The sequence below is a fragment of the Gopherus evgoodei genome, chromosome 2, assembly GCF_007399415.2.
Source record: "Gopherus evgoodei ecotype Sinaloan lineage chromosome 2, rGopEvg1_v1.p, whole genome shotgun sequence".
NCBI classification, from domain to species: domain Eukaryota; kingdom Metazoa; phylum Chordata; order Testudines; family Testudinidae; genus Gopherus; species Gopherus evgoodei.
The window spans coordinates 179,986,294-180,013,158 of record NC_044323.1 but is presented as its reverse complement, the minus strand read 5'-3'; the positions used below and the strand labels follow the sequence as shown (position 1 = coordinate 180,013,158).

General features: G+C 42.1%; 1 protein-coding gene across 1 annotated transcript in view; it reads left to right on the top strand.

Annotated features, from left to right (window-relative positions):
• The window catches only part of ADTRP (androgen dependent TFPI regulating protein), a 49,139-nt gene extending 36,069 nt beyond the window's left edge, over positions 1–13,070 (top strand). Inside the window, exon 6 of the mRNA XM_030552404.1 lies at positions 11,645–13,070. Within this exon, the coding sequence (XP_030408264.1) occupies positions 11,645–11,688 (44 nt within the window). The 3' untranslated portion in view covers positions 11,689–13,070. The remainder of the gene's footprint in view (positions 1–11,644) is intronic.
• The last annotated feature ends 13,795 nt before the right edge of the window (positions 13,071–26,865 follow it).

Here is a 26,865-nt window from a genome sequence, read left to right as displayed (position 1 = left end):
ACTGCTGCTCTTTAAGAAGGATTTACAGATGAAAGAAAACTGACATTGATGGACCTGAGTGCAGGTATCAGAGCTTCTGTCAAGGGAACATGATAAATGGCATGTTTGTGGTCTTTCACCAACCATTCAATGTCTCCTTTCTTCTTCTGCAGCCACGAGTTGGTGGCACGAACCAAGATATTTATTTTAAAAAATAATACCCCATTTAGAAACCCACCTAATAAAAAAAATATTATTTTAGATAGTTATGTTATGCAGTGAGGAAAAAAAAAAGTTGGGTTATTTTTCCCTCTGGTTTTGCATCTCCTTCTCCCACTCCCCCAAAATAGTTTCTGAGGTGAAAAGGTTTCTGTTTGGGGGAAAATGTATATATTTTACTCAGGACAAATGTGTGAAAACTTGTCATTTCTTCCAGGGTGGAATTTTGCAAGCTTTGAGAGGGAGGGGGGATCTTTTCATTGGAAATATTTTATCCTTGACCAAATTTGTGAAGACTCATGAAAATCTCAGGCCAAAAGTTTTAAATCAGAATGCCTAAAATTAGACTCTCAACATCCACCTAAATAGAAATGGACCGAATTTGACAGGTGATGAGTAACTCTGGATCCCACTGAGGAGCTGCAGGTGCTCCAAACCTTTGCAAATAGGATGACTGCTATAGGCACCCAGGTTTGAAAACTTTGGCCATAGCCTTTTCCTGCTTAAAGTCTCCCCAGGTGAGGACTGCTGCAGGTAGCCATAGAGAGGCCTAGAGACAAAAAAGATGAAGGGCCAGATCCTGCATTCAAACACAACTGTGGATTTCCATTGATTTAAGATGGACTGCAGAGCTGTAACTGAGCAAAGAATTTGGACCCAAATCTGTGATCAAAGGCCAGAGTATCTCTGCTACAAGGAATAAAAATTGTGCTGAACGGCATGGCAAACACTGCAAGGTACAGTAGCTAGAGATCTGTTTGTAAACAAGCATGCCTCTGTTCCTCGGAAAGACATACAAACAGTGAACTGTGCCACCCTGTTCTACAGATTACCAGGTCTCCCCAGGGATTCTCTTCTGGAGTAGCATGCAGAATGGTTGCTCCTGCTCTCGCACTCTCTCAAAGACAGCCCTTTGCTTCATTTATCTATTGTCATTGTTTGCTGTTCAGGTAAACAAGTGCAAGACAGGTTTATTTTTCATGTCATATGAATAAGTTTCACTACTTCATGGATGTTTCTCCATTATTTCCTAACCCAAACAGTCAGTTACAACAACTGCAGATTATCAATATAAGCAGCACAAGTGGAATACAAAAGATTTGATGCCCAAGATAACTGACTGAAGAAAAAGGAACATACCAGTCATCAAATTGAATTCAGATAAGTGTATTTGGAACTGATGACTAAATATAATCAGCCAAAAAGGAGAAATTAATTTCACTAAGATCTGTTGGTCAGAGATAAACCCAGTCCAGAACACCAGGTCCAACCCCTCACTATACCCTGAACTTTGGACAAGTTCAGTATATGCATATTTTGAAGGTGCTGGTGGGTGTTTCAGAGAGCATATATAAATGTACATTACACACACAGCATGATCCTCAGCTGATGTAAACTAATGAAGAACTATTAAAGTGACCAGAACTCCACTGAATTACACCAGCTGAGGATCTAACCCATACTGTATAGTTTATGTTACTCAAAGCAGACATAAAACCATGGCCTCTTGTGATAATTAATGAGCCTATGGCATTTTTCACACAACTTCAGGGCGTTAGTCCTGGGTTAATATTCCTACTGTTTGTTAAATTACATTCTTCCCAGCTCTTGTAATTTTAAATGAATGTTCAGTTCTTCACATCCAAAGCCTACAATATTGTCTAGCCTTGCGATGCACTGTTAAAAGATTGTTGGTTCCACCCTATAGGTGGCTACATGATAGTGGCTGAGGGAAGCTATTCCTGTAGTAGAATAGAATATGCAAGAGCGAAATCTTCCTCCATCCTTGCTCATTTTGTTCTGGGACAAAAATCCCACTAAAGTCTGAGGGAATTTTTCCCATGTGAAAAGACTGCTGGATTTGGCCCCAGATTAGTTTACTGAGCTTTCACAGTGTTTTAGGATCCTCCTAGAAAAAAGGTGCTGTATAAATGCCCAACTCATTCTCATTGCCAAGCACACCTAATGGTTTTAAATGAAGTTCTCAATGTCTGTGGACTAACGTTGTGGTGATTGCATACTTCTAGAGCAGGGGTGGCCAACCTGTGGCTCCAGAGCCACATGCGGCTCTTCAGAAGTTAATATGCAGCTTTTTGCATAGGCACCAACCCTGGGGCTGGAGTTACCAGGCACCAACTTTCCAATGTGCTGGAGGGTGGAGGGGGAGTGGTGTGTTCACTGCTCAACCCCAGACTTTGCCACAGGCCCTGCCCCTACTTCACCCCTTCTTCCAAGGCCCCTGCTTCTTCCTGCCCCCTTCCCTGAGCCTTCCATGCCCTTGCTCCTCCCCCTCTCCCCAGAGCCTCCTGCATTCCACAGGAGGCATGGGGAAGGAGGGGGAGGCACTGATCAGTAGGGCTGCTGGCAGGTGGCGGGGAGATAAAGAGAGGGGCTGCTGAGTTATTACTGTGTTGGCAATATATATAGGTAAATTCTGGCTCCTTCTCAGGCGCAAGTTACCCCTCCAACCCCGTTCTGGAGACTAGGGTCAGACTGGGGAAGGGTGGAGAGAATGCAAAGCCATGGCGCCACCCTTCTCTGGGCTGGCCAACAGAAAGAGTGGCTGTGCCACAAAGAAGAGTGAATGCTGCACAGAACTTAAGGGTGAAGTGGTAGGTCAGTCTGAGGTGCCATGCCTCTCTGAACTCCCATCAGGGTGTTATTTTGTTCTGCTCCCTCGGCAGGACAGTGACTTTATGCCACTATTTAACCTTTACTGTTATGGAAAAATATAATGGCATGCCTAGAATCCTACTGGCAAATATAGAAATAGCTTTTCATTATAATTCTTGTGCCCTTCAGTCACTTATGCCTGTCACTACTGAAATTCACTACGCTTCTCCCAAGCTCCTTACTGACTGTAGTTAGCATCTGCAGGGCACTCTGTAGGACTGGGCAGTCTTTTGCCCAATGCCTTGGACTGAGGGCTCTGGGGCAGGTACTTTTTCCTCCCTCTTGCTTCTCGACAGCAATTAGACATTTGTTTCCTTGGCATCATGGTAAATGAAATAAGGCAAAGCTGATTAGAAGGTCAAGAAAACCAAAGTAATTCAAAGATAAGCAGAATAAAATACATTAGGTCAAAGATTATACCCACCCTTTAAGCCTTGTAGGTACTACTGAGTGAAAAGAGAATACTATATATGCTTATGCCCTTAGAGATTTGTGTCTGTACTGCAGACTGCCAGGGTCTCTCAGTTAGCATGTCAATTCTTCAGAGTCTAGTTTCTCTTTCCCTCTCCTTCTTTAACAACCATATCCAGCCTTGGTGCCAATGACAACGGGTTTCTGTCCCTTCCCAATCAGGTTACCCTTCTCCCCCTTGGTTTGCTTTCTCCTTACTATCCCCCTCCATCACTGGCCATTAAACCTCATCTCTTTGTTTATCTCTCTTCTTTGAAACAGACTTTCTCAGCCATTATCTTAACAACTACTGGTTACACTGGGCTCATCTTTGGTTCCTGTCAGTAGCTCAGGGCTTGTCTACATCACAAAGTTGCAGCGCTGGTGAGGGAGTTACAGCGCTGCAACTTAGGAGGTGTACACATCTGCAGGGCATCACCAGCGCTGCAACTCCCTGTTTGCAGCGCTGGCTGTACTCCCGTTTTGTCTCGGGTGTAGAGGATCCAGCGCTGGTGATCCAGCGCTGGTAATCAAGTGTAGACACTTACCAGCGCTTTTCTTGACCTCCGTGGAATAAGCAGGTATCCCAGCATACCTGAGGAAGCCTCTCTGGTAATCAAGCAGGTCTCCTTCCTTGGTTTGCTCTCGCGTTCCCCGAACCTCCGTGCAAGCAGGTCTCCTTCCCTGCGGTTTGCAGGGGGGTTCGGGGAACGCGAGAGCAAACCGCGGCAAAGCTGGTCTCCTTCCCCGGTTTGCTCTCGCGTTCCCCGAACCCCAGTGCAAGCAGGTCTCCTTCCCTGCGGTTTGCAGGGGGGTTCGGGGAACACGAGAGCAAACCGCGGCGAAGCTGGTCTCCTTCCCCGGTTTGCTCTCGCGTTCCCCGAACCCCCGTGCAAGCAGGTCTCCTTCCCTGCGGTTTGCAGGGGGGTTCGGGGAACGCGAGAGCAAACCGCGGGGAAGCTGGTCTCCTTCCCCGGTTTGCTCTCGCATTCCCCGAACCCCCCCTTGAAGCCGCCCAACAGCGCTGCAGTGTGGCCACATCTAACACCACTTGCAGCGCTGGTTGCTGTAAGTGTGGCCACTCTGCAGCGCTGGCCCTATACAGCTGTACTAATACAGCTGTAACAACCAGCGCTGCAAAATTGTAGATGTAGACATACCCTCAGTATGTCAGTAATAACTCATCTGTGCAGAGACTGAGTTCAGCTGTTCACCTAGACAACATAAATATAAAATGTTACTTATAAGACTACTTAAAATTGCTTATAATATATATAATTTATCTTGGATAAATATCTAATCCACTGAAATTATGTACACATATATACCACATATGTGGGCATGATTACACCTGGTTAGGAAATGACATTTTCTTTGTGGACATTTTTTATTTTTTGTTGATTAACCAAAAACATTTCACTCTATGATGGATTCAGTTTAAAAAAAAACAGAACACCACCACCTTCCATGAGAATTTTCGTGTTGTGAAAAACCTAGTTTGTATCCAAAAACATTGCAATGTAAAATTTTGATGATTCCTAGTCCCGATGCCCACTGCATGTGATGAACTGCATCTCTTACAGACCTTTAATAGTCTCACCTGTACTCTGTCCACTTATCCATCTATCCCAGAACTACCTATAGTTCTAACTGGTTAGCAGCTTTAAGCAAACACAACTTTTCTTAAAATTAAAAGCATTGGCCACAAAAATATTTCCTCTTTCCTCACACAACATGCATGTTTGCCCCAGAATTATTCCAAAGTCCAGGACTGACAATGTTCAGCCCTGAACATATGTTTTTAAGGTTCAATATTTTGTGCACCACAGCAGAGAAATAGGCACTGTACCTTTTTGAGCCTGCATTCTGAGCTCTTTCTGATAATATAATATGCTTTTCTACATCTGGACAGCCAAGAGTTAGCAGACCTTAAATTTGTTTTATTTCTTCCAGACAAACTCTTCTATGTAGCATTTGAGGTCTTAAAAATATGCTATTTTCTGTTTTGCTTTGGCTTGAACTCAAGGTAGCTACTGCAATCCAAATGTACAGGCAGAGAGATACAAAAAACAGTACTAATAATTTTTTTTAAATGCTAAAAGTTTCTAATATCGTTGGGCAATGTGGACATCCCAAACTGGGTAACCATTCACACCACCCGAGAACTTGACCCATTTGTGCCTCCAAAAGTGAAGCACGAGCCATTTCTGATAGGTAGAAAATATCAAAAGAACAACTGGTTTTACAATATTTCCACCATCAAACTGAAAGAGGAACCCCAAAATAGGACAAAATGCTCCTCTCCAGGCTTTTTCTCAACAGAACACAAAACCACCCGGAGCGGTTCAGATCAAAGTCCTTGAATCCAAACCTCCCCAAAAAATAGTGAGGAGGGGGTTATGATTTGAGATTCTGGTGTAGGCCCTGCTTTAGTGTCAATCTGAACATTTGGAGAAACAGTTGATTCTTTTCTTTTTCCTTCAACAGACCTGCAAACTTTTTTCTAACTTCTTTACTTCTCTGCTTTGAGCTGAATGTGAGTAGGATCTATCTGGGATGCCTGTTGCCTTACTGGCTATCACCAGATAGCTACTTTGCAAGAGATTTAAATGCATGTATTAGGGAGAAGCCATGCAAGACAGTTGGGGGCTTTAAATCTGCAAAGTGTCTGGTATGTTCATACAAGACAGACAAGTGGCTTATATCTATCCTGAAAGAAATGAGCAAAACTTAACCTAGAAAACACACACTAAGGAAAAAAGATCAAACACTCACTGGTTGCAGGAGAAGAAGCTGCAGCCTCTGGTAGTCAGCAGTAGTTGCTTGTAAAATGGCCTCCATAGGCCTGCAGCTAACTGCGTCTCTAAAATTTAAAGGCCCAGATACTAGATGGGGAACTTGCTCGGAAAGGAGGCAAACAACCAAAGGTGTGACGTTAGAACTAAAGTTGCTTCCTAAATGGTTTAATTATCCTGGCTTAGGGCATGAGACTAAATGATATAAAATAATTTGTATGTGAACACAGGGTAATTTCTGATAGAAAAAGGAACATTTGTCAACTCCTTATGTTTAACAATCTGTTCCACCTTTGTAATTTGCTGTGACACTCTGAGTAGCTTTCCAGACCTGGAAGAAGAGCTCTGCATAGCTTGAGAGCTTGTCTCTCTCACCACCAGAAGTGGGTCCCGTAAAAGATATTCCCTCACCCACCTTGTCTCTAGAAAAAGGAAAGTTATACTGGTTCAACCTCCCCATGTAGACAAGGACTAAGAGAGTTAGCTGTGATTAGCTAGCCTGCAAGCACACAGGTGTGGTTTATTCTGGGGCAAGGGACTAAACAGCTAACTACATGAGGGTTGAAGACCTGGAATAAAGTACCTTGGGCATGGATTGGGCACAACAACTGTCTTTCTAACATACATAGGATATATATTTGCTTGTTAGTTGTCAACGTATGTTTATTTAGAGGGTGTGTTCAGTGCTATGTGAGTTCCTGCTACCCGCTAGTCTCTTCAGACTCCTCCTGTAGTGGGAATTAAGTTGTCTTCACAGATTTTGGTACCCATTTGATTCTCACCTACACCATGGCTTGCACCTCTGGAGCAAGGTGCACAGGCAGCTGACATACCAGCTCGTACTCTGAGATGGTCCTAGAGTTGGCAGACAGGTCTTTTTGGTGGCACTGCTGTCCCATTCTTCCTTCTCCTCCTGACCCACTGCACTCCTCTCCTTGGTTTAAGTGCACCTTCTGCCCCTCAGCCTTCTGTTTCCCTTCTCTGCCACCTCCATCACTTCTAAACTAGAGCAGTGGCTCTCAACCTTTCCAGATTACTGTACCCCTTTCAGGAGACTAGTTTGTCTTGCATACCCCCAAGTTTCACCTCACTTAAATAACTACTTGCTTACAAAATCAGACATAAAAATACAAAAGGGTCACAGCACACTATTACTGAAAAATTGCTTCATCATTTTTACCATATAATTATAAAATAAATCAATTGGAATATATGCATTGTACTTACCTTTTAGTGTATAGTAGATAGAGCAGTATAAACAAGTCATGGGCTGTATGAAATTTGAGTTTGTACTGACTTGGCTATTGCTTTTTATGTAGTTTGTTGTAAAACTAGCTAAATATCTAGATGAGTTAATGTCCCCCCTTGAAGACCTCTGCATACCCCCAGAGGTATGCATACCCTTGGTTGAGAACTACTGCACTATAGTATAGCACAGCAATACCGTAGTAAAACATACAGGTGATCCACCCTATAAGTAATTATACTGCACAAAGCTACTCAAAGGATCACCTCCTCACAATAAAGTGTGTCACAGTATAAATGTATTGTTTTATTTCAAACTCCAGCCTGTGTACCCTAACAACTTGGCTGCTCCCCTCACAAGATTTCACCATGGGTAAGAACTGATGTAAAGAGCTGCACAAAGAAAGACATTTTCTGGCCTTTGTATGGATGTGTGGATTCAGATTCCACTCTCACACCATGTTAAGAACTTGTGAAGCACCTTGCATCAGGGAAGCCATTTGCAAAGCAGACCAACAAGTAATTTTATTGGTCCATCAAATCCCAAGAAGTAGGCCACATAAACTTGCATGTCATCTACTGGCATCTTATGTATTAACTGACTATTGACAGATGTACCGACAAAGAACACTCCTGTAACACCTACTTATGGTTTGAGCAAGTTCTCACACAGTCACAGGAAATGCCCTGTCCAGTTCACAATGAAACACAAACAACGTGTGGCCTGTGATTGTGAAAGCTCTGGAACTCCTAAGGAAGTCCATCAAGCCTTGATCATTGTGAATCAGATTCAGGAGTTTTTGCACGTCTCCAGTAGTCAGATGTCAAACTTTGAGATGTAGGCCAGTCACCAAATCTCAAGAAGGATATCCCTTCCCCACAATGTACAACAGAATAATTGGCTCAGGTACATAAAGCAATTTTTTAAATTTTCTTCTGCAGTAGCTGGTATTATTCAGTGCCAAAGGCAGAATATTGACTTAAAGGACCAACAGTCCAGTCTGACAGAGAAAATACTGCTCCAAGTCCTACAAGCTATAGGATGTGGGAGGGCCTCTGGGCTGTACAGAGCCCCACTGATGGGGGCTCTGCACAGGGGCAGGCATCTACCTACACAGAACAATTTGCAGGATCAGGACTACTATGTACAGATTATTTGTGTGACCCCACTTGAGTTCCTGTAAACTAGTTATACTATACCAAACCTTCATGTAGTCTTTATTACAGGCAGAACATACAGTAATACCTATAGTTAAGCATGCTAATGAATTGTTGTTCTAAACCATCACTTTCAGATACCTATAATTTTGTCAAATATCATTTTGGCTGATCTGTGGCAGAGTTATTGTCAGCTGGGCAGAAAAAGAGAGGTTTGTTTGTTTGTTTGTTTTGGGAAATACTTGTGGGAGATAAAAATGCCCTCATGTTGCTAGAAAAAGATTTTTGCAACTTTTGTTTGTTTGTTTTAAAGAGCTCTGAAGCATCAGTAACTAGTGTTTGAAACTTAAAATTTAGCAGAGTCATAGTCCCTTGCTTGCAGCTGTGCCTTCCATTGGTCAAGTGAAAATCAGATTTGAGTTGGAGAAAATTATAAGTGCTTAAAAATCCCTTCGTTCTGCATATGCAGGAGTTTCTGTGAAGCTACAGAATCAAATGCCTTCCAGCATGTCATTGGTAGTGCACATTTATGCCTGTAGAAACTGAGTGGAATTTTTAACTGAAATATGATATGTGCAAGAAAAAAGAAAGAAAGTTCAATAAATTTTAAGATGCCGGAGCTTATGGAACATGATCGTAATCTTAACTGTCTTTTGGTATAGTAGTGTTTGTATGGTATGCATGCTATTTCATAGACAGGTATAAAAAGTTTAGGGACTGCACATTTTATGGGCGCTATGTTTGCATTCTTCAGCTTGTAAAGCCAGACTTCCTTAGTACAATGTGGTGAACTATTAGGAAGCACAGCCACTGTGGCAAGGCATACCTCGGTGCAGTTAAAAAGTGGTATTTTAACCTAGGGGTGCAAGCTTGAAGCTTTCCAGTGGCTGCATTTTCTCTTGAACTGCTGCTGAATTGAGAATGCAGTACCTACAATGATAAGCTGTAAGGATGTGAACCTCCCTGGAGGGAGGGAAGTGGAAAATTTTAGCATTATACAGGGGTGGGCCTCACCAGAAAGTAACATTTTACATAAACTATAAAATGGCTGTGTTCTCTGAGAAACTAACATGCTAGATCCAAGTTCCACTTCTCTTTATTACAGTTGAGATTTTCTACATAAGTCCGCTTTTAGTTTTCCGACAAAAAAAAAAAGACCCTTCTTTCTAGAAAATACCTTCATTTCTGCTCCCTGTACATTTGAAGAGTAAATGAGCAAGGTATCCTCATTACATTAGTAAAATAATTATTTATTTCCACAAGCTCTATACATCTGCAGTAGAGGAAAGGACTCAAGTTTCAGGAATTAAAAGGGTGTTATTAATGTCTCAGCACTCATGAGCCAAAAGCCTAGTCTGTCTTTGTCTCCTCTGTCAGCCATAGTTGTGTAACTAGTCTGTGGCTCTCTCTCTATAGATGCTTCAGATTTGTCATTCAAACCACAAATGACCACTGGGGTTCAAGAGTCTGGATCTTCTATTCTTGAAAGACAGACCTGTATCTCTAGAGGATTTTCATCACCTGTCAGTGTTAAGAAGGCTTATCACGTCTTTATTTGCCATCCACTAGAGGGTGATATAATCACGAACACTTGAGTGAGCAAGCAAGCATGATTCCATCAGGAGAGGCCAACCATATAAATACAAACACCAGCCAGCATGTAGAATCATAGAAACACAGAGGTGGAACATACCTCAAGAAGTCATCAACTCCAGCACCTTGCGCTGAGGTGGGGCCAAGTAAACCCATACCATCCCTGATAGGTGACTACTCATGAGAAGAGTACATGACCACTGTAGTAAAAGTACCTCCTGTTTTTCCTGTGCATGAGATACCTGTTCGCACTGGCCAGTCTAACATGGTTCTTCTGCTAGGATATTGTGCAAGGAATGTTGCTGTATGTCAGGATGCTTCCTGCATGCTCTGCAATCTGGCATCATTCTACCAGGGAAGCTGAAAAGGGGCAGCAGTGGAACCCAATTTTGTTGCTGGAGGAAGAGCTTCAGAGCCTCCCTGCAAAGGATGCTCTTGGAGGTTAGGGCAGTGGGCCACTAAGCGTCCTCTAAAATGTTCTTGGTAAGCAGGAGGACGATTGTTAACAGTAAAGGATAAGGGGCAGGAAGAATGGGAAGATGAGTGGAGAGGCTTCTAACGGTTTGGCCAGTTCAGACCACCATCTTAAGTGTCAAATGCCTTTGTGGTTCACCAATCATTCCAATGTCTCTCGTTTCACTAAAGGGAAAAAAAAAAACCTGTTGCCACATTCATAGTGTTCCCAGGAGAGTTATATTTTATTGGTCTTTGTTTCTGTCCATTTTGCAATACATGTTTAGTGGAACACAATTAATTATTTCAGGGGCAATAAGTATAAATCTGTCATTAATCTTCCACATGGCATCAGATAGTTTGATTTAGTGACATGCCAGGTGAAATAGCCCTGGGAAGGTGTATAGATTTTCTCCTCTTTTCTCACTATAATGTGACCCATTCACTTCATCTCCATCTGTAAAGGTGGAGAGCCTTTTGCCATACTGTAAGTAGGCTGCAAAAGCTTGCCAAGACCTATGTTAATCATTGCCAGGTACTGGACATCCAGTGCAACTAGAAGGCCAACAGAGTGATTTGCCAACTGGCTAACAGCAAGTGTCAGGCTGGGATATAGAAAATGGAGGGGAGAGAAGATAATGTCTGGTCTCCAAAGTCCTTGTAGGAACTTTATTTTAAAATATTATTTTATCCAGTTAATACAGGGACAGATCCTTTCCCCACTGAAGTCCATAGTAGAACACCCATTATTTTCCTGTTTTTAAACTTTTTTTTTTTATAACACTCATTATTTTCAGTGGCACCAGGACTTGGCCCATGGTGCATTTCAAATTCCTCTTCAGTGGCTAATAATCTAACTTGTGCCAGGCAGTTTGTCTTCCCTCCTACCTTGAAAATAAAGATCGATCCAAACTACACAATTCAACTCTCACCCTTGTGCCAACCCCACTCAACTTCAGGAGTGCTGAGACTCCAGGGGCTGATTCTGGTCTATCACTATGTTAACATGCTTCACATATACATTAACTTTTCTATTTGTGCCTCTGATTAGCAATTTGTTCCCCTCTGCCTCTGAACAGGAGATACAGTAGTAATACTGGAATACAAGAAGAAGGGCAAATGAAGCTTTCTTTTCAAAGGAGTGCTCCCTCCATGAATTCTGAAGCCATGAAGTAGAGGGAAAGAAATGCCACTGTGCTACACTCCTTCTCCAACGTACTGTGTCTTCTGATGAATCCATTTTATCATCATAATCATGGAAACTGGTGGAAAATATTAAATGATAGCATTTTACAGGATGGTTATGAAACAAAGCAACTGCTACGAATAAGGAAATGCATATATCTGTGTACAAGATTTCTTATCCCTTACACAATATACATTAGGATATGTCTGTGGTAAACTTGTAACTGGCAAATAAATTACCTCATGATCTTGCAGTGGGACTGGCACCACATCTTTAAATGCCCCGTGAAAGCAAGCATTTGTTACTCAGTACTTGTTTGGCTCACCCAATGTTTTTCTAGAAGTCCAGATGGAAAAATAAAAAAAGAGTAATAATTTTAACACTGCCATGACTTCCAAAACTAGAAAGATAATAAAAGATAATAAAACCCACCATTTTTGCAACAGGCAACATTCTGGAATATTAATATATATTACTTTTTCTTCTTAATTTCTAACAAGAACTCAACACTTTTTCTTTTTTGGTTTCAGGTAATCTTGAAGCAAAAGTAAGCTAAGTAATTTTACTGACTGCAGGATTGTTTTGACAGAAAGTATGTTAATTGAAAGTATTGTTTAACATAAAGCTGTCTGCCATAAAATTATATTACATTCACATGTTTACTAACCTTGCTTGATACACTTGATTTCTATTATTAGCCTCAACATTTTGTTAATACCAAGAGCACTGGAAAGATGCTTTGCAAATCCAAATAAACAAACAAAAACAGTCCTGGAGTGAAAGTGTAGTGGAATAGTCAGTGTAAAAGAATATCTCTGTATTGTTAGTGATGCATTTAGATGACAATTTAAAATTAGTTGGCAGTACTTCTGTGGATAACTATTACTTCATTGCAATGCCGATGGCTCAGCACTATAACACAGTCAATGCACGAGAGTATTGTTTGCATCATTGAGTGCTGCTACTGCTTACCAAAACATAAAAGAGAAACATGTATGGATTAGCTGTCTGGGAATAATACACAAAAGCAAAGTGGACATACAAACTTTGTTCTTCTCACATGTTGTGCACTTGCTAACACTCTGGATTGGGAATTTAACATACCAGTACTAAATTGCATACCATGGAGATCCATGCATCCATAGCTATTTTAGGTTACTGCACAATTCACTTCAAAGTTTAGTGAGGGAACTATAGCACCTCCTTCTCTGGTTGAATTAGAGGGAGAGAGTGGAGGAGCACAACAGGGAGATTTAGCTAGAAGGGGAAAAGATGATCAGTGGAAAAAGCGAAGGGAGAAGCAGGCAGAAGAAGAAAGGGCAGTGAATTAAGGGAGAAAGAAAAGGAGAAAATTGAGACTTACTGTAGAAAGTAACAAAATAATATATTGAAAGTTCAGTATCAAAATATTAAAATGAAATAGATACTAATGTGCAATAGAAATATCAGGGGGTCGGCTCAACAAAACACAGGATCCCAGTGTTCCTAAAGAGAAGATAATTTGATCTGGTTTCATATGGTGGGGCCCACTGGTTTTGGTGCACACTTATTGATGTTTAATAGATTCCAGTACAGTTAATACTAAATCAGTTTACTTTCTCAAACTTTCTCTTCCTAAAGTGAAGTTCTCCCTGAAAAGAGACTCTGTAAAAAAGGCATCAGGAGGCTGTATATTCATTGTGTCCCAATGATTTCCATGTCATATGGGCTCTGTATTCAAGGAGATGTATTTTCTTAACTGCCAGTCCCTCAAATTCCCTCTGTGCCCTGAGAGCCCAGACTGGTTCTTTCACTCTCATGCATCACCACTAGTCAGAGCTTCTTCATGGCAAATCATACCCTTAACTACACCTGTGGAGTCAGACTGTCTTCAGAGTATTACTTCCATAACTTCGGTGCAAAGCTACAGAAGGTGGAGGAGAATTCTATAGGTTGCTTTAAAAATCCTACAGAAAGGATAGCACTACTCAGTTCTCTAAGAGGGAAATATGGGACCTGCACTGTGAGATTAAATTCAGGATGAAAAATAGTTTGTCCCCATAGTTCTGAGCGATCAGCCCCTGGGCTTGAGTTTGGGTCTCTCTCTGATGCAAACACAGCCAAAGAGGAGAAAAATTACATGATGCATCAGAGTCAATGAGTATAAACTGACATTGCTCCCTTGATTGCAATAGAGCTATGCTGATTTACACCAAAAGAGGAGCTGGCCTTACATTTCTTTTGCACAACATTTTAAAACAGCAAAGCCAAGATGATGTTTCTCTCTCTACTTTGAGTAGGCTTGCAAAGCCAGTCAGAACTGTTTATTTATAGCTGTAGATATTCATGGCTGTATAAATTAGAAGTTATTACTGAATGAGATGCCCGCCCACTCACACAGCACAGCTGTACATGAATTCTTTCACACTGCTTGGCTGAATACAGTATAGAATGGGAGGGAAAATGGCATCCTCCCAGTCAAAGGCTGGGATCGCTGCTTAACCTGCAGGCAAGAAGCCCAGCAATTAATTGTCTCCCCCAGTGCACAATGTGCAGTGTATGACAGGTACAATTATCTAATATTGTTTAGCCCTGCCCATTTGTGTGGTCCCGAGACAAAATACAGGTGTAAATGCATTAGAGGAAAAAAAAACTATCATTCCACTTCTTTTTCCAAAGATTAAGCTGTGTTTTGTAAAGTAGAACTGGTGCTCATTAAAGGAAGGGAAGAAGACCCACTCCACAAAAACCTGAGCACCCTGCCCACACGCACCCACTCACACCAGAATAAACAGCTAAAACCAAGTATTAGAAATTGGTAGGTCTGCAAATTGTTGGTCTTATCTCACAACTTGACAATAGTTTAGCCAGGAAAATCTCAGGACTTGTAAGCAAGTGCTTTTTCCATGTGAACCTCTTCATTTAGCTGCATCATCAGTTAGCTCCTCTACAAAGTTACAGGACCTGATTCTGACCTGAGTTACACCAGTGTAAATCCAAGGTAACTCCACTGCCTTTGGTGAAGTTATTCCAGATTTACATGGGTGTACAAGAGACCAGAATTTGGTCCCCAGAGAAGATGTACGGTATAAGTAAGAATTCCACCAACCAAAGCCTCGACAAAAATAGTCTGGGGAGGCTGAGGTTCAATTTGAGGCTATAAGCTTGTGTGCAATGCTTCCTCCTTTGGGTTTCCTTATCACTCAACGCGTTTTTTCCATAGACTGGCATGTCACGGTGCTGACCTAAAACTGAATTAGAATACAAGGATGACTCTTATTCTCTGTGCAGGACTAAATTTGTTGGAACGTTGAGGGTTGCACTGATAATACGAAGCCTTAATATGTAGGTGCTGAGCCTGTAAATTGTTCCATGTGGGTTGACACTGCACTTGTACAGTATTTGTCAAAGAAAAACATAATTCTTACTCTCTGGTTGGGTGCAGCAAAGTCAGATACTTTATTCTCAAGCAATTGCATAGAGGGAGAGAGTGCACTAGGACACAGGGTTTCCCTCTCCTAGGCAGGTCTCTCTACAGATAAACAATTACAGCAAGCATTTATACCTTTTCTTACATACAATAATAAGCAACAGCTGCATTTTGTTTATACATAGGTCATCTTGATATCTTATTTTCCTCACTTATTTAGACTCTAGTCTACATTCCATATTTATCTACACAAGGTAGCAACAACCTCTCACACAATTCTTTCCCACTCGCCTCACACACTCCTCGCTTCTACAAATCTCGCATTATTAGGGTTACAGTTAGCTGGACTCTTGCTCACAGAGGAGACTGTTTGCATTAAAATCCCTTTCAACTCCCTGTCAGTTCTTGCTCTACTTCCACATACCTGACTGAAGTCAATAGGTTTCCATGTTGGCGCTGGTGTCCAATCATGTGGAATAACTTGCGGAACAAGGCCTTAATTGCTATGGGATCAGTTATTCAAAACCTTGATTTGTATTATGCATGGGAAGTTCTTCATTCATAACAATGTACACTTACAAATGATCATATCTGTACAAATTTGCATGCCCAGGTAAATCCAATGTCATGAGTGCTTATTCTATCATCTGCGTTCCCAGAAGTACTGTGCACACATAACAGCTGGTGCGAATGACTGGATACACAGAACTGCATGCAAAAAGTGGAAACTGAACAGAGGTGGCTTTGAAAGTTTGGTGCATTATTTCTTTTTGCACAGATCAAATCATTGTAACATTAAGAATAAAATAATTTTCATGAGGTACCATCATGGACTGGCATTAGAAAAAGAAAGTTAAAAATAAAAAAAATTCTTTAGGGGACCCGGCAGCCTCTAAGCTGTCCTATTGCTCCCTGTACCTCTCTGGATTGCAACCAGTCCCACTGAATCATGCTGTCTTGGTGCCTGCCCAGGAATGACTTGACAAGTGTGACTACAACATCCATCATTCACAAGGGCAGGTGTCTCTCTAGCGATTTTTATTTGCACCAAGCCTTTTCTGACCACTGTTTCATAAAGTTTGAGATGGAATAAGTACAGAAAAACTAGGAGAGAGAATAACAACAAATCAACAAAGATCAATAAGAACAGAAACATTTTAAAAAGAGCATTTCTTAACAACAGGCTTTGAAGGATTGGATTTTTATTGGTAAATCTTGGTAAACATTCATTTCACTGTACTCACAAACCAATGAAAATATTTCCAGCAATAATAACTGAAATGTACATAGAGGGAAAGTAGAAAAAATGCAACTTGAGAACTTATTAGTGTTTGATTTAGGAATATTTATTTTGTATATTTTGACGTGATGTTGATTATTTGAGTTTTAACAGATGTAAAGCTTTAACTTTTTGAATCTCAATATCTAGTCATTAAATAATTATTGTCTGACCCCACAAATAATTTCCAGCCACTGTGAAAATTTAAATAAAGAAAAATTTTAAAAATCAATGTTGAAATTATAAAAAAAAAAAAAAACCAAACTCTGCCAAGCCTACTAATTACCATGCTGTCAGTTCCGAGTGGCCAGGCACCCAGGAAGTGAAATGTGATGTCACATGTTCCAAATGAGCAGCAGCAAGTAGTGAAGTATGTACTTTAAAACACTCCGTATCACGAAGAAGCCAGATAGATATTCTCAGGAGCATGCCTAGAATTAACCATGAGAGCTGAGCAAATACAATTTGTCAGATGAATTATTCAATGAGTAATGGTAAAATTCATTGAATAATTTATTCATATACTTTTTTTATTAGTATTCATCCAGATCTACTACTCACAGTTGCTTCACAGAAAGACATTACTGTCCATGTATATGGGCATTCATATCAATAATCTCCCTCCATAATAAGTTCAATTCTTGAACTGAAGCCACGGCTTTATGTTAGGAATCATTCTTCTGCTGCTCTTTGTTTCTTGCAGTCAAGCAGTTGATTAAAATAATAATAAGCCAAATCCAGTAGTGTGTATTCAATTATTCGTCAAAACTCCCAGAGTGAAATCCTGTCCACATTGACTTCATTGGAACCAGGATATTGCCATCCAGGGAAATGAACAATTCTAAAATCTTGTCACATATGTAGATGCCTTAGTATGGATTGTCTGTACGTTCCTCAGTCCTACGCACTCAGTTTTGACAATATTGGTGTGAGTAAAAACAACTTCAGGATGTGGCCCAATAACAATCAATAACAACAATAATAAATAATACTGGGTGTTTCTGCAGCAGCTTTTGTCCAAGGATTTCAGTGCATTTTACAAACACTGCACCTTACTTTCTTTTGGAGTGACACTTTACTACACTACCCTGACATCATTTAAAGGGCAAAGCAATCTCTCATGGTGAGAAAAATAATGTACCATTATGTAAGTGGGGGAATGGTCCCGCTATTGTGGGGAACTTTCCTGGCTTCTGCCCTACCCCGGTGAAGTGGACTGGCGAAAGGATCTGAGTCCTCGCTCCCACTTCCTTTACCCAGAGGCCTCCCTGCCCTTGAGGACTCCCCTTCAACTCTCCTGTCTGGCAGAGTCCTCGTAACCCCAACAAGGCTGGGCCCAGGATTCCTGGGGGGCTCAACCCCCAACCCTGCTGTGGTCACCTAGGACAGGGGCTAGGGTGTCCCCACTCCGGGTACTCTCTTTGCACTGCGCACCTCCCTGACTCACTGATCACATCATACAATTTAAAGCAAATACAAGTTATTTAATTAACAATTAATTTAAAAAAAGAAAAGGAAAAATGGAAAAGGTTAAAGGAAAACATCACCCTGCTCTGTGGCAGAGAACATTACAAACAGTCTCTCTGGAATGTCAGGGCAGTTCAGTCTGTTCCTTGTAGGTCCCAGGCCTCCTTCTCAGGCCCTGGCTGTGCTGCAGGGATGCTGCGGGTTGGACACTTGCTCTGGCGGTGGCCACATGCTCTCTCAGGCTCTGGGTGGCAGGACCCTTCTCCCCAGTGTTACCCCCGCTCTGTCAGGGTTATGATCCCCCTCCAAGTCTGGCCTTCAGGGCCTCTTGGCTGAGGCATCTCCCTGTGCTGGGCCCACTGCCCAGGGTTCCCCTCACTCTCCCCAGCTGCTCACTGCACCCAGCTCTGGACTAGCAGCCCCAGCTCCACAGTGCCTCAGCACGGCTGCTGCTGCTGCTGCTGCTCTGCTTTCAGCTCCCTGGGCTGCTTCTCTGGCCTCTCTGGCTCCAGTTGCTACAGCTCTGCTCCCAGGGCAGGTCTGCTCTGCAGGCTGCTTCTGTGACTCTCTCTCAGCTCTCACCTGCTTCCTGGGCTGCTTGTCTGGCCCCTCTGGCTCTGGTGGCTGCAGCTCCCCTCCCAGGGCAGGTCTCTCTCTCTGGGCTGTGCTCTGGCTTTTTGGGTTGCAGCTCTGCTCCTAGCAGTTCAGCTTGGGCCCCTGCTCTCTCCTTAGCTCGGCCCCACTCTGTCTGACCCAGGCAAATCCAGCTCACACACAGAGGATGGGACCCACCCTGGCCTTCTGTCTCTCTGATTAGCCTGGCCATCCTGTCAATCAGGCTGACCTGGAGCACTGGCCTCTCGCCATTGTTCCTGGGGACTGTCAGTCTCAGGGTCCTGATTTGCCATTGATCCCTCCGCTTTTAGCGCTAGGAGCTAGCAATTAAACACCTCCACTGAATGTTAGTAAGGGGATAACAGTCCCCTTACATTTATGCACCCAAACAGAATTAGCTATTCTGAACAAATCTGTTTTTACTGTCAACTAAAGACTAGGTTCCAAAAGGAAAAAAGGTTGCAGCATTTGAGGGCATTTTGTTTGCACATTAGTGAAGTAAACCACCTGCTTTTCGCTGCTAATTCAGTTAAGCAGTGTTGGATGACAGTTTGTGGTCTGGCATCACCCAGTGAATATGCAATAGCCAAAAAGCAGGTGTGTGACATGCCTGTCACTTCATTAATTTTGCAGTTCACATGCCACAAAATGCCACAGCCCCCTCCTCTCACATTCTGAACCAACAATTTATGCTCTGCAGTCATCAAAAACTACTACCAGAAGCCCACCTCCCACCCCACTCTGCCTCCAAAGGGGCATTGTGAGGATCAATTTGTTATGTCTATGAGTTGCCCAGACACTACAGTTATGAGGGCTAACCACCACTGAGTGTGTTTCTACATGTTTCTCAACATGTCCTCAGCCCATGAGTTGAGCCAATCAAAGATCAAGGGGGTGCCCCCCTACCTCTTCAAACTTTTAGGAAGACAATTTTTAGGGTGGCAAAATATTCTAACAAAAGACAAAAATACATTTTTAAAAAAAATATGCTGGTGTCACTTCTGCCTCAACAGCACTATAACCATATTTTGCAGAGTGGAAGAGATTTTCTAGTAACTTAGACCTGTATTCAGCAAAGCATTTAAGTGAAAGAGAACTCTTGTCCTCTTACTAAAACTCAGTGGGGGTGTTTTGGTTGCCTAGCTCCCAGTACCAGGGAAAGGGGAAGGGTCGATGGAAAATCAGGACCCTGAGACTGACAGTAGCCAGAGGCAATGGGGAGAGGCCAATGCTCCAGGTGAGCCTGATTGACAGGATGGCCAGGCTACTCAAGGAGTCAGGAGATCAACAGCCTCCGCTCTTTAGCCACCCAGCTCTGAAGGCAGCAGTGCAGAAGTAAAGGGTGGCATAGTATGGTTTTGCCACCTTTACTTCCACTCTGCTGACTGCAGAGCTGAGTGCCTGGCCAACAGCCTCCGCTCTTTAGCCACCCAGCTCTGAAGGCAACACAGAAGTAAGGATGGCAATACCACAACCCCTAAAATAACCTTGTGAGCCCTCTGCAACTCCCTTTTGGGTTAGGTACCCCAATTTGAGAAACACTGGTCTCCCCCATGAAATCTGTATAGTATAGGCAGGGTAAAAGCACACAAAAGACCAAATTTCATGGGGGAGACGAGATTTCACGGTCCGTGACGCGTTTTTCAAGGCTGTGAATTTGATACGGCTCTATTCATTGATGTCTATGGAACTTAAGCATGTGCTTAAGTGTTTTGCTGAATCAGGGACTTATAAATTCTTGCAGAGCAGCAATATTAACAATATGATATTAACACTCCCTTTGAACAAAAGAACAGCTGTGATAGCATCCACACTCATTTGAGTTTCCACTGTGTGTGGTGTTTGTCACACTCAACAATTGTTCCCACGGGATTGTTTATTCTTAGTGAACACACAATAAATCCTACTCAGGACAGCAATGCATTTTGAACAATCATCTTATAATTCTTTAAAAAAATCCGAATGTTTTGGTTAATGACATGAAAAAATGGGACTAATCAAAATCAGGAAATGCAGAGCAGCACCAAAAGCTAACCAAACCTCTTCAACCTTCCAAAAAGGCTCACTCTGAAAATTTAGGAATTAATATTCCCAAAAGGATCAAAACTAACTGCTGCCAGCTACATACATTTAAATGGGTAAAAGAATCTTTATAATATTTAGGAATAAATATTGTGGAGAAATTTTTTTAAGGCAAATGTGAAATTATATAAACAAAGACTTGGAGGAATGGAAGAAACATGAAATTTCCTGGCTAGGTAGCAAAGCCTCAGTAAAGATTAATGTCCTCCCAAAGTTATTATTTTTGTTTCACTTCACTTCTCTTGATATCCTTGACATTCCATTAAAAACATGCCAGGATATGCTAGTAAAATTCATATGGAAACCTAAAATACAAAGGGTGAGATCTAAAGTTCTGTATAAACCTGCAAAGTGGTGTGGACTATCTTTCCATAATTCGGCTTACTATTAACTATGCATCACAATTAAAATATGTGATCACCTGAATTAACATTAGACCATCTAGACTGGGTAAAACTCAAAACAGACTGGCTATCTATAGTAACTGTTGCATTAAGAAGAACTTTGGGTCATCAGAAATAATAAAAAAAAATCACATATTTATCCATCTTAGCAGCTTTAAACAAACTTTTTAGAAGTCCTGTTGCTAAGATCCTTTCCCTTAGCTACTTTCATTAATAAGCAGGAATTTATCCCTAGGCGATATCAACATGACAATTCATTATGGTTAAGAGCGGCGCTTACTCAATTCAGACAGCTGTCCCCAGGTCCTGATCTGAAATCAAACCTAGAAATGTGTAATAATGTAAATAATACAAAGAGCTGATGTTTCCAATATTTACAAATCAAACATTTTATTGTGAAATCTTGATAAAAGGTGGCTCTCTATCTAGATCTTTAATCACATTCGAGGAGCTCATTCAGAAGGAGGCTGGAACAAAAGGTTTAATTGCTAAAATATATCCAATTTTGACTGAAACAGATGTTGATAAGTATGGCTCTGAGGCTTCTTGGCCAATGGTCCCCATTCTTTGCAAACAACTCTCACCTCAGACCGAACTTGCCTTAGACGACATCTATCCATAGAGAGTAATATGTAAAGTGTTTATGGGAAGACTCATAATTTTTCAAGATTCATAATGAAGGTGAGATATATGTATGGGTAATATTTCAGGAACAATGCATTTATATTGAAAGTATGTTTTATGAACTTGGAGTAGAAATTAGTCACCAGGAGATGTGTCTCCCGGATGGCCATTCAAGCAAGAGGGAGTTGTCACTCCTCCCTCGTCAGCTGACAAGGTAATGCAAGGTTCTATTGTCTACCCTTGCCACATCCCAGAACGGTCAATGGACAATGACTGAAACCACTTGGAGGTGGAAGGGAACATTTTCGCAGGCAGGAGATTGCTCTGGCTATGAATAAAGACAAAGGACTGTTTCAGTATAACAGAGTGTAGGGAAAGGCGCTTTGGACCCATTCACTGAGAAAACCCCTTAAGGAACGGGGGGCTTTCATGAATATTTGGATCCTGGTTCTTGTGAGACCAGCTCTGCAAGAAGCTGAACTTTGTGGGGAAGCCTACTTTATTGAATAGGAAAGATAACTACTGGTAAGCATAGATCCAGGTTTGTGTTTTACAGTTCTTTTGTGTTTGTAACCAGTTGTTTTCATCCCTTTCTCTCACTTTTAGTTAAATTTTTATTCTTTCTCAAATAAACCTACTTTTGTTTTATTCTAAATGTTCACAAGTGCTGTGTGGTTTACAGGAGCGGTGGTTTAAAGTAAAACTGGTAAACTAGAGTCACTATACCTCTGGATGCCAAGAATTTTGAATTTCTGTGAGTAGCCAGTATCAGGGGCTGGATGTCACAAGGGAAGGATTCAAAGGGATTCGGGGATTGAGGTGCACCTATTATTAATCTGCAAGACAAAGACAGGGCTGGCATAGCCCAGAAGAGAGTGCTTGAGTGGCTGAACTGCTGGGAACTGACACCCAGCTACCATAAGAAAGACTTCCTCTGGCTGGGGAGAAGAGAAACAAGATGATTCACAGCTCTAGGTACTCCAAGAACTATCACAACAAGAAAATGACTCAGAGAGGCAGAGGGATTTGGACAAACATTTATCTGGATGAGCAGGTCTTTATATGGGAAGGAGGACAGACATCTTCAATTTGTATAGCTCATAAAGCAAATTTCTATAAATTACTGTACAGATGGCATTTCACTTTCTCAAGGTCCATCATATTTTTGCTATTAGGAAGGTGCTCTGTTAGAGGAGCGGCAGGGAAAGGGGAACATACTTGCACATGTAACCAGGAATTAGACAGTTTTGGGAAGAAATTACTGGAGATGAAATGCCGGCATCCTAGAGATTCCCTGACCTGCTTCTTAATGCTCCAGTAAAGGATCTACATTTTAAACAGAATGACAAACTAATTAATTTTTTTATTGTAAGCAGCCAGACTTTGCATTGTCCATTACTGGAAAATCTAACTCCTCTGGAATTGTGGTATAGTAAAATATGGACTGTCCTTCTAATGGAAATGCTTTCACACAAAGTACGTACACAAGAGAAGCACCATAAAAGGATAAGCATTTAGAAATTTGGTCACTCTTTTCAGCCTACTCAGAGGAGGAGGGCTCCCCAGATAGCAAGCAAGAATTTTTAGGCAGGTTCTTCGAATATTAACCTGATCCTGAATAAGTAATAAGTAACGTACATGTAATGTGGTAGCATTTTATGGTAACTTTGCTTTAATAAAAATGTTTTTTTGTTTGTTTGTTTGTTTGTTTGTTTGTTTGTTTGTTTGTTTGTTTGTTTGTTTGTTTGTTTTAAGGCTCAATCTCAGTTTGATTCAAGCCAGTTTTTATGCAAACAACATTCTGTTTTTTACTTTTCACCAGCAGACAGCAGTAGTGCTTACATGGACTACACAGAATCCTAGAGACTAAATTCTAATCTTATTGATGCTGGTGTAACTGACGGCAGAATTCAATTCTGAGTAAGAACATGATTAAATACTTCTACTTGCATCCTTTACCATACCTGTTACAGACCAAACTATTCTATAGAAACATTTCAGGGCAAACCATCTTCCAACAACTTCAAGCAGACCTTTGTCTCTTCCCATTTGGAATCTAGATTTTTATCTCCCAAATTATTTGCTCTCATATGCAAAATCGACTGTGTGGGGCTCTTAGGGGGTTAACTACATTGAGATATCTGCCTTAAAAATGATCTATAAACTGAAATAAATATAGAAGATAAAGAAAGATGCCTGTGCTTAAGAGAAGAAAATGCCCTACAGCAAATTAACCACTTAGTCAGTAACGTTATTAGTCACCTATCATTTGGTTTCAGTAGCTTTGTCATTTTGAGACCCACACTTCTCTGCAAATGGTGACGGCAGCAGCAGTTGAGAAGCCACCTACCCAGACCTCAGGCTTTCATTTAGTTGGTTCACCCCGAGCTATCCCCACACACTTTTTCTTCTTGACAGCACAGAGAGACTTAGGCCATGTCTACATCTAAAATTTTGCAGCGCTGGTAGTTACAGCTGTATTAGTACAGCTGTATAGGGCCAGCGCTGCAGAGTGGCCACACTTACAGCAACCAGCGCTGCAAGTGGTGTTAGATGTGGCCACACTGCAGCGCTGTTGGGCGGCTTCAAGGGGGGGTTCGGGGAACGGGAGAGCAAACCGGGAAAGGAGACCCGCTTCGCCGCGGTTTGCTCTCTCGTTCCCGGAACCCCGAGCAAGCAGGTCTCCTTCCCTGCGGTTTGCAGGGTGGCTCCGGGAACGCGAGAGCAAACCGCGGCAAAGCTGGTCTCCTTTCCCGGTTTGCTCTCTCGTTCCCCGAACCGCCGAGCAAGCGGTTCTCCTTACCTCCTTACCAGAGGCTTCCTCCTTCCACGGAGGTCAAGAAAAGCGCTGGTAAGTGTTTACATTGGATTACCAGCGCTGGATCACCAGCGCTGGATCCTCTACACCCGAGACAAAACGGGAGTACGGCCAGCGCTGCAAACAGGGAGTTGCAGCGCTGGTGATGCCCTGCAGATGTGTACACCTTCAAAGTTGCAGCGCTGTAACTCCCTCACCAGCGCTGCAACTTTCTGATGTAGACAAGCCCTCACTCCTGCTCACCCACAGCGCCTGCAAAAAGGAGACTCACTAAAATAGCTGTTGGAATGTGACCAAGACATAGCAAAAGTCTGTTGGAAACAAAACAACAAAAACTTTACATGGGCTTAAAAATAAGTGATGCCCTTCACAACGCCTCTTCCCCATGTCACACATTGCACAGCTGCCGTCAGCAGGGGCACTTAAGCTGCATCCTCCCTCCTTACAAGAGATGCAGAGTGTGCCTTGGAAGAGCTCCAGAATTTGCTCCTCTCCCTGGTCTGAAATAGCCCAGATTTGATGACCTTACAGACTGGCTGCAAAAGACACCTGTGTGACAGGTTTTTGGAGAAGGCTGAGGTTGCGTCTCCCATAATGATGAAGGGGAGGTGGGGGACACAGAAGTACCTGTAGGTGCCTGTCTGACTGAGTTCCTGTTGAAATGATTTCTTTAATACTTCTGGGATTTCACTGTATTTTTGTATTGTTAATGATTGGTTAGGGTGCCTAGAGCCTTCAGTAAGTCTCTTTTGTCTTATTTTTATAGCTATATAAACAAATAATACACAAGTGAACAAACCTGTTTGGGGCCATCAGGGATTGCTTTCAGGCTAGATTCTGCTTCGCTTTAGTATCTTACTCCCTAGGCCTGGCTCAGGCCTTCCCTACAGATATTTGCACACAACCATGCTTTCCATACGCATACTCTTGGAAGGGAGGGACCATCTCATTTTCCCTCTCCTCACTGCCCAGGAGACCAGAACCCATGATTTCCAATTCCCAAGGCAAAGTTGTTTTAATTCTCTTCCAATCTCCTCCGTTTTCCTTCCCATGGGAGGGTGGCAGGCGCTCAGGGGGGCTGATATAGGTAGAGATTACTTCCAAGAGGTGGAGTGGGGAAAAGTCGAATTTTAGTCTTTCCTGAGAGGAAGGTGTTGAATTTTGTCCCCAGACATTGTGGGGAGGGGTGGGGAAGAAGGCTGAATTTTGCCCCTGGTGTATGCATATGATTTTGTCTTGTCACCCTGGGAGAAGGAGGATGGGGCTAGCTGGCCAGGTGCAGATGCAGAGTACATAAGCCAGCTAGCAGGGAGGATGGGGCAGTAGCTAGTCTTGCAGGCAGGAAGGAAGGGAAGAAGAGAGCCAGCCCAGTGCAGCCAAAGAGGATCTCAGCTGACCAGGGAGCCAGGCCTTGACCAAGGGGCACAGCAGTCCCTGAGTGCTACAGCCATTTGTTACATTAGCTGGTTTACCAACTTACAATTTTGTGGCAAGTCTCGCAACATATGGTGATGTTCTTACAGCCCAGTGACTGCAGTCATTTGGCTCCATGAGAATCTCAGCTTCATTTAGCCCTCATAGCTGTGGAGAGAGGCTGGAAAGCATAACCCCTTAAAGGCTCAAAACCAAGAAGGCAAATAAAGAGAACCCAACACTTATTTAAAATCTCATGATTGTTAAGCCAAATCTCATGATTTTGGAGTATTTGGGGTTGGCTGTACTGCATTAGGTGGGGAATGGTGCCAAATCTGATGATACAAAAGCCAGTTCAACCCACCCTTGGAATGAAGTGTAACAGAATCAAGCCTAGAGTTAACTAATAATTACAGATCAATTGGTTAATGTTTGCACACCACTTTGAACATGTAAAAAGGTACATAAGTATTATTATTACTACCCTCACTTGGATAATAAGCTGCTAAGAGAGAAAATTTCTTTCCAGTATCTAGTGATTTACACAGAGAATATATTCTGAACCTGAAAGCAGGATTCATAGCTTCCAAGGCCAGGGGGGACCACTGTGATCATCTAGTCTCACCACCTGTGTAAAATAGACCAAAGAACTTCCCCAAAATAATTCCTAGAGCAGATCTTTTAGAAAAACATCTAGTCTTGATTTTTAAAATGCCAGTGATGTGGAATCCACTGTGACCCTTGGTAAATTGTTTCACTGTTAATTAGGCTCACTGTTAAAAATGTACATCTTATTTCCAGTCTGAATTTGTCTAGCCTTAATCTCCAGCCATTGGATTGTGTTACCCTTTCTCTGCTAGTTCAAAAGAACCCATTATTAAATATTTGTTCCCTATGTAGGCACTTATAGACTAATCAAGTCAATCCTTAGCCTTCTCTTTGTCAAGCTAAGTAGATTGAGTTCTTTGAGTCTGTCACTATAAAGCATGTTTTCTAATCCTTT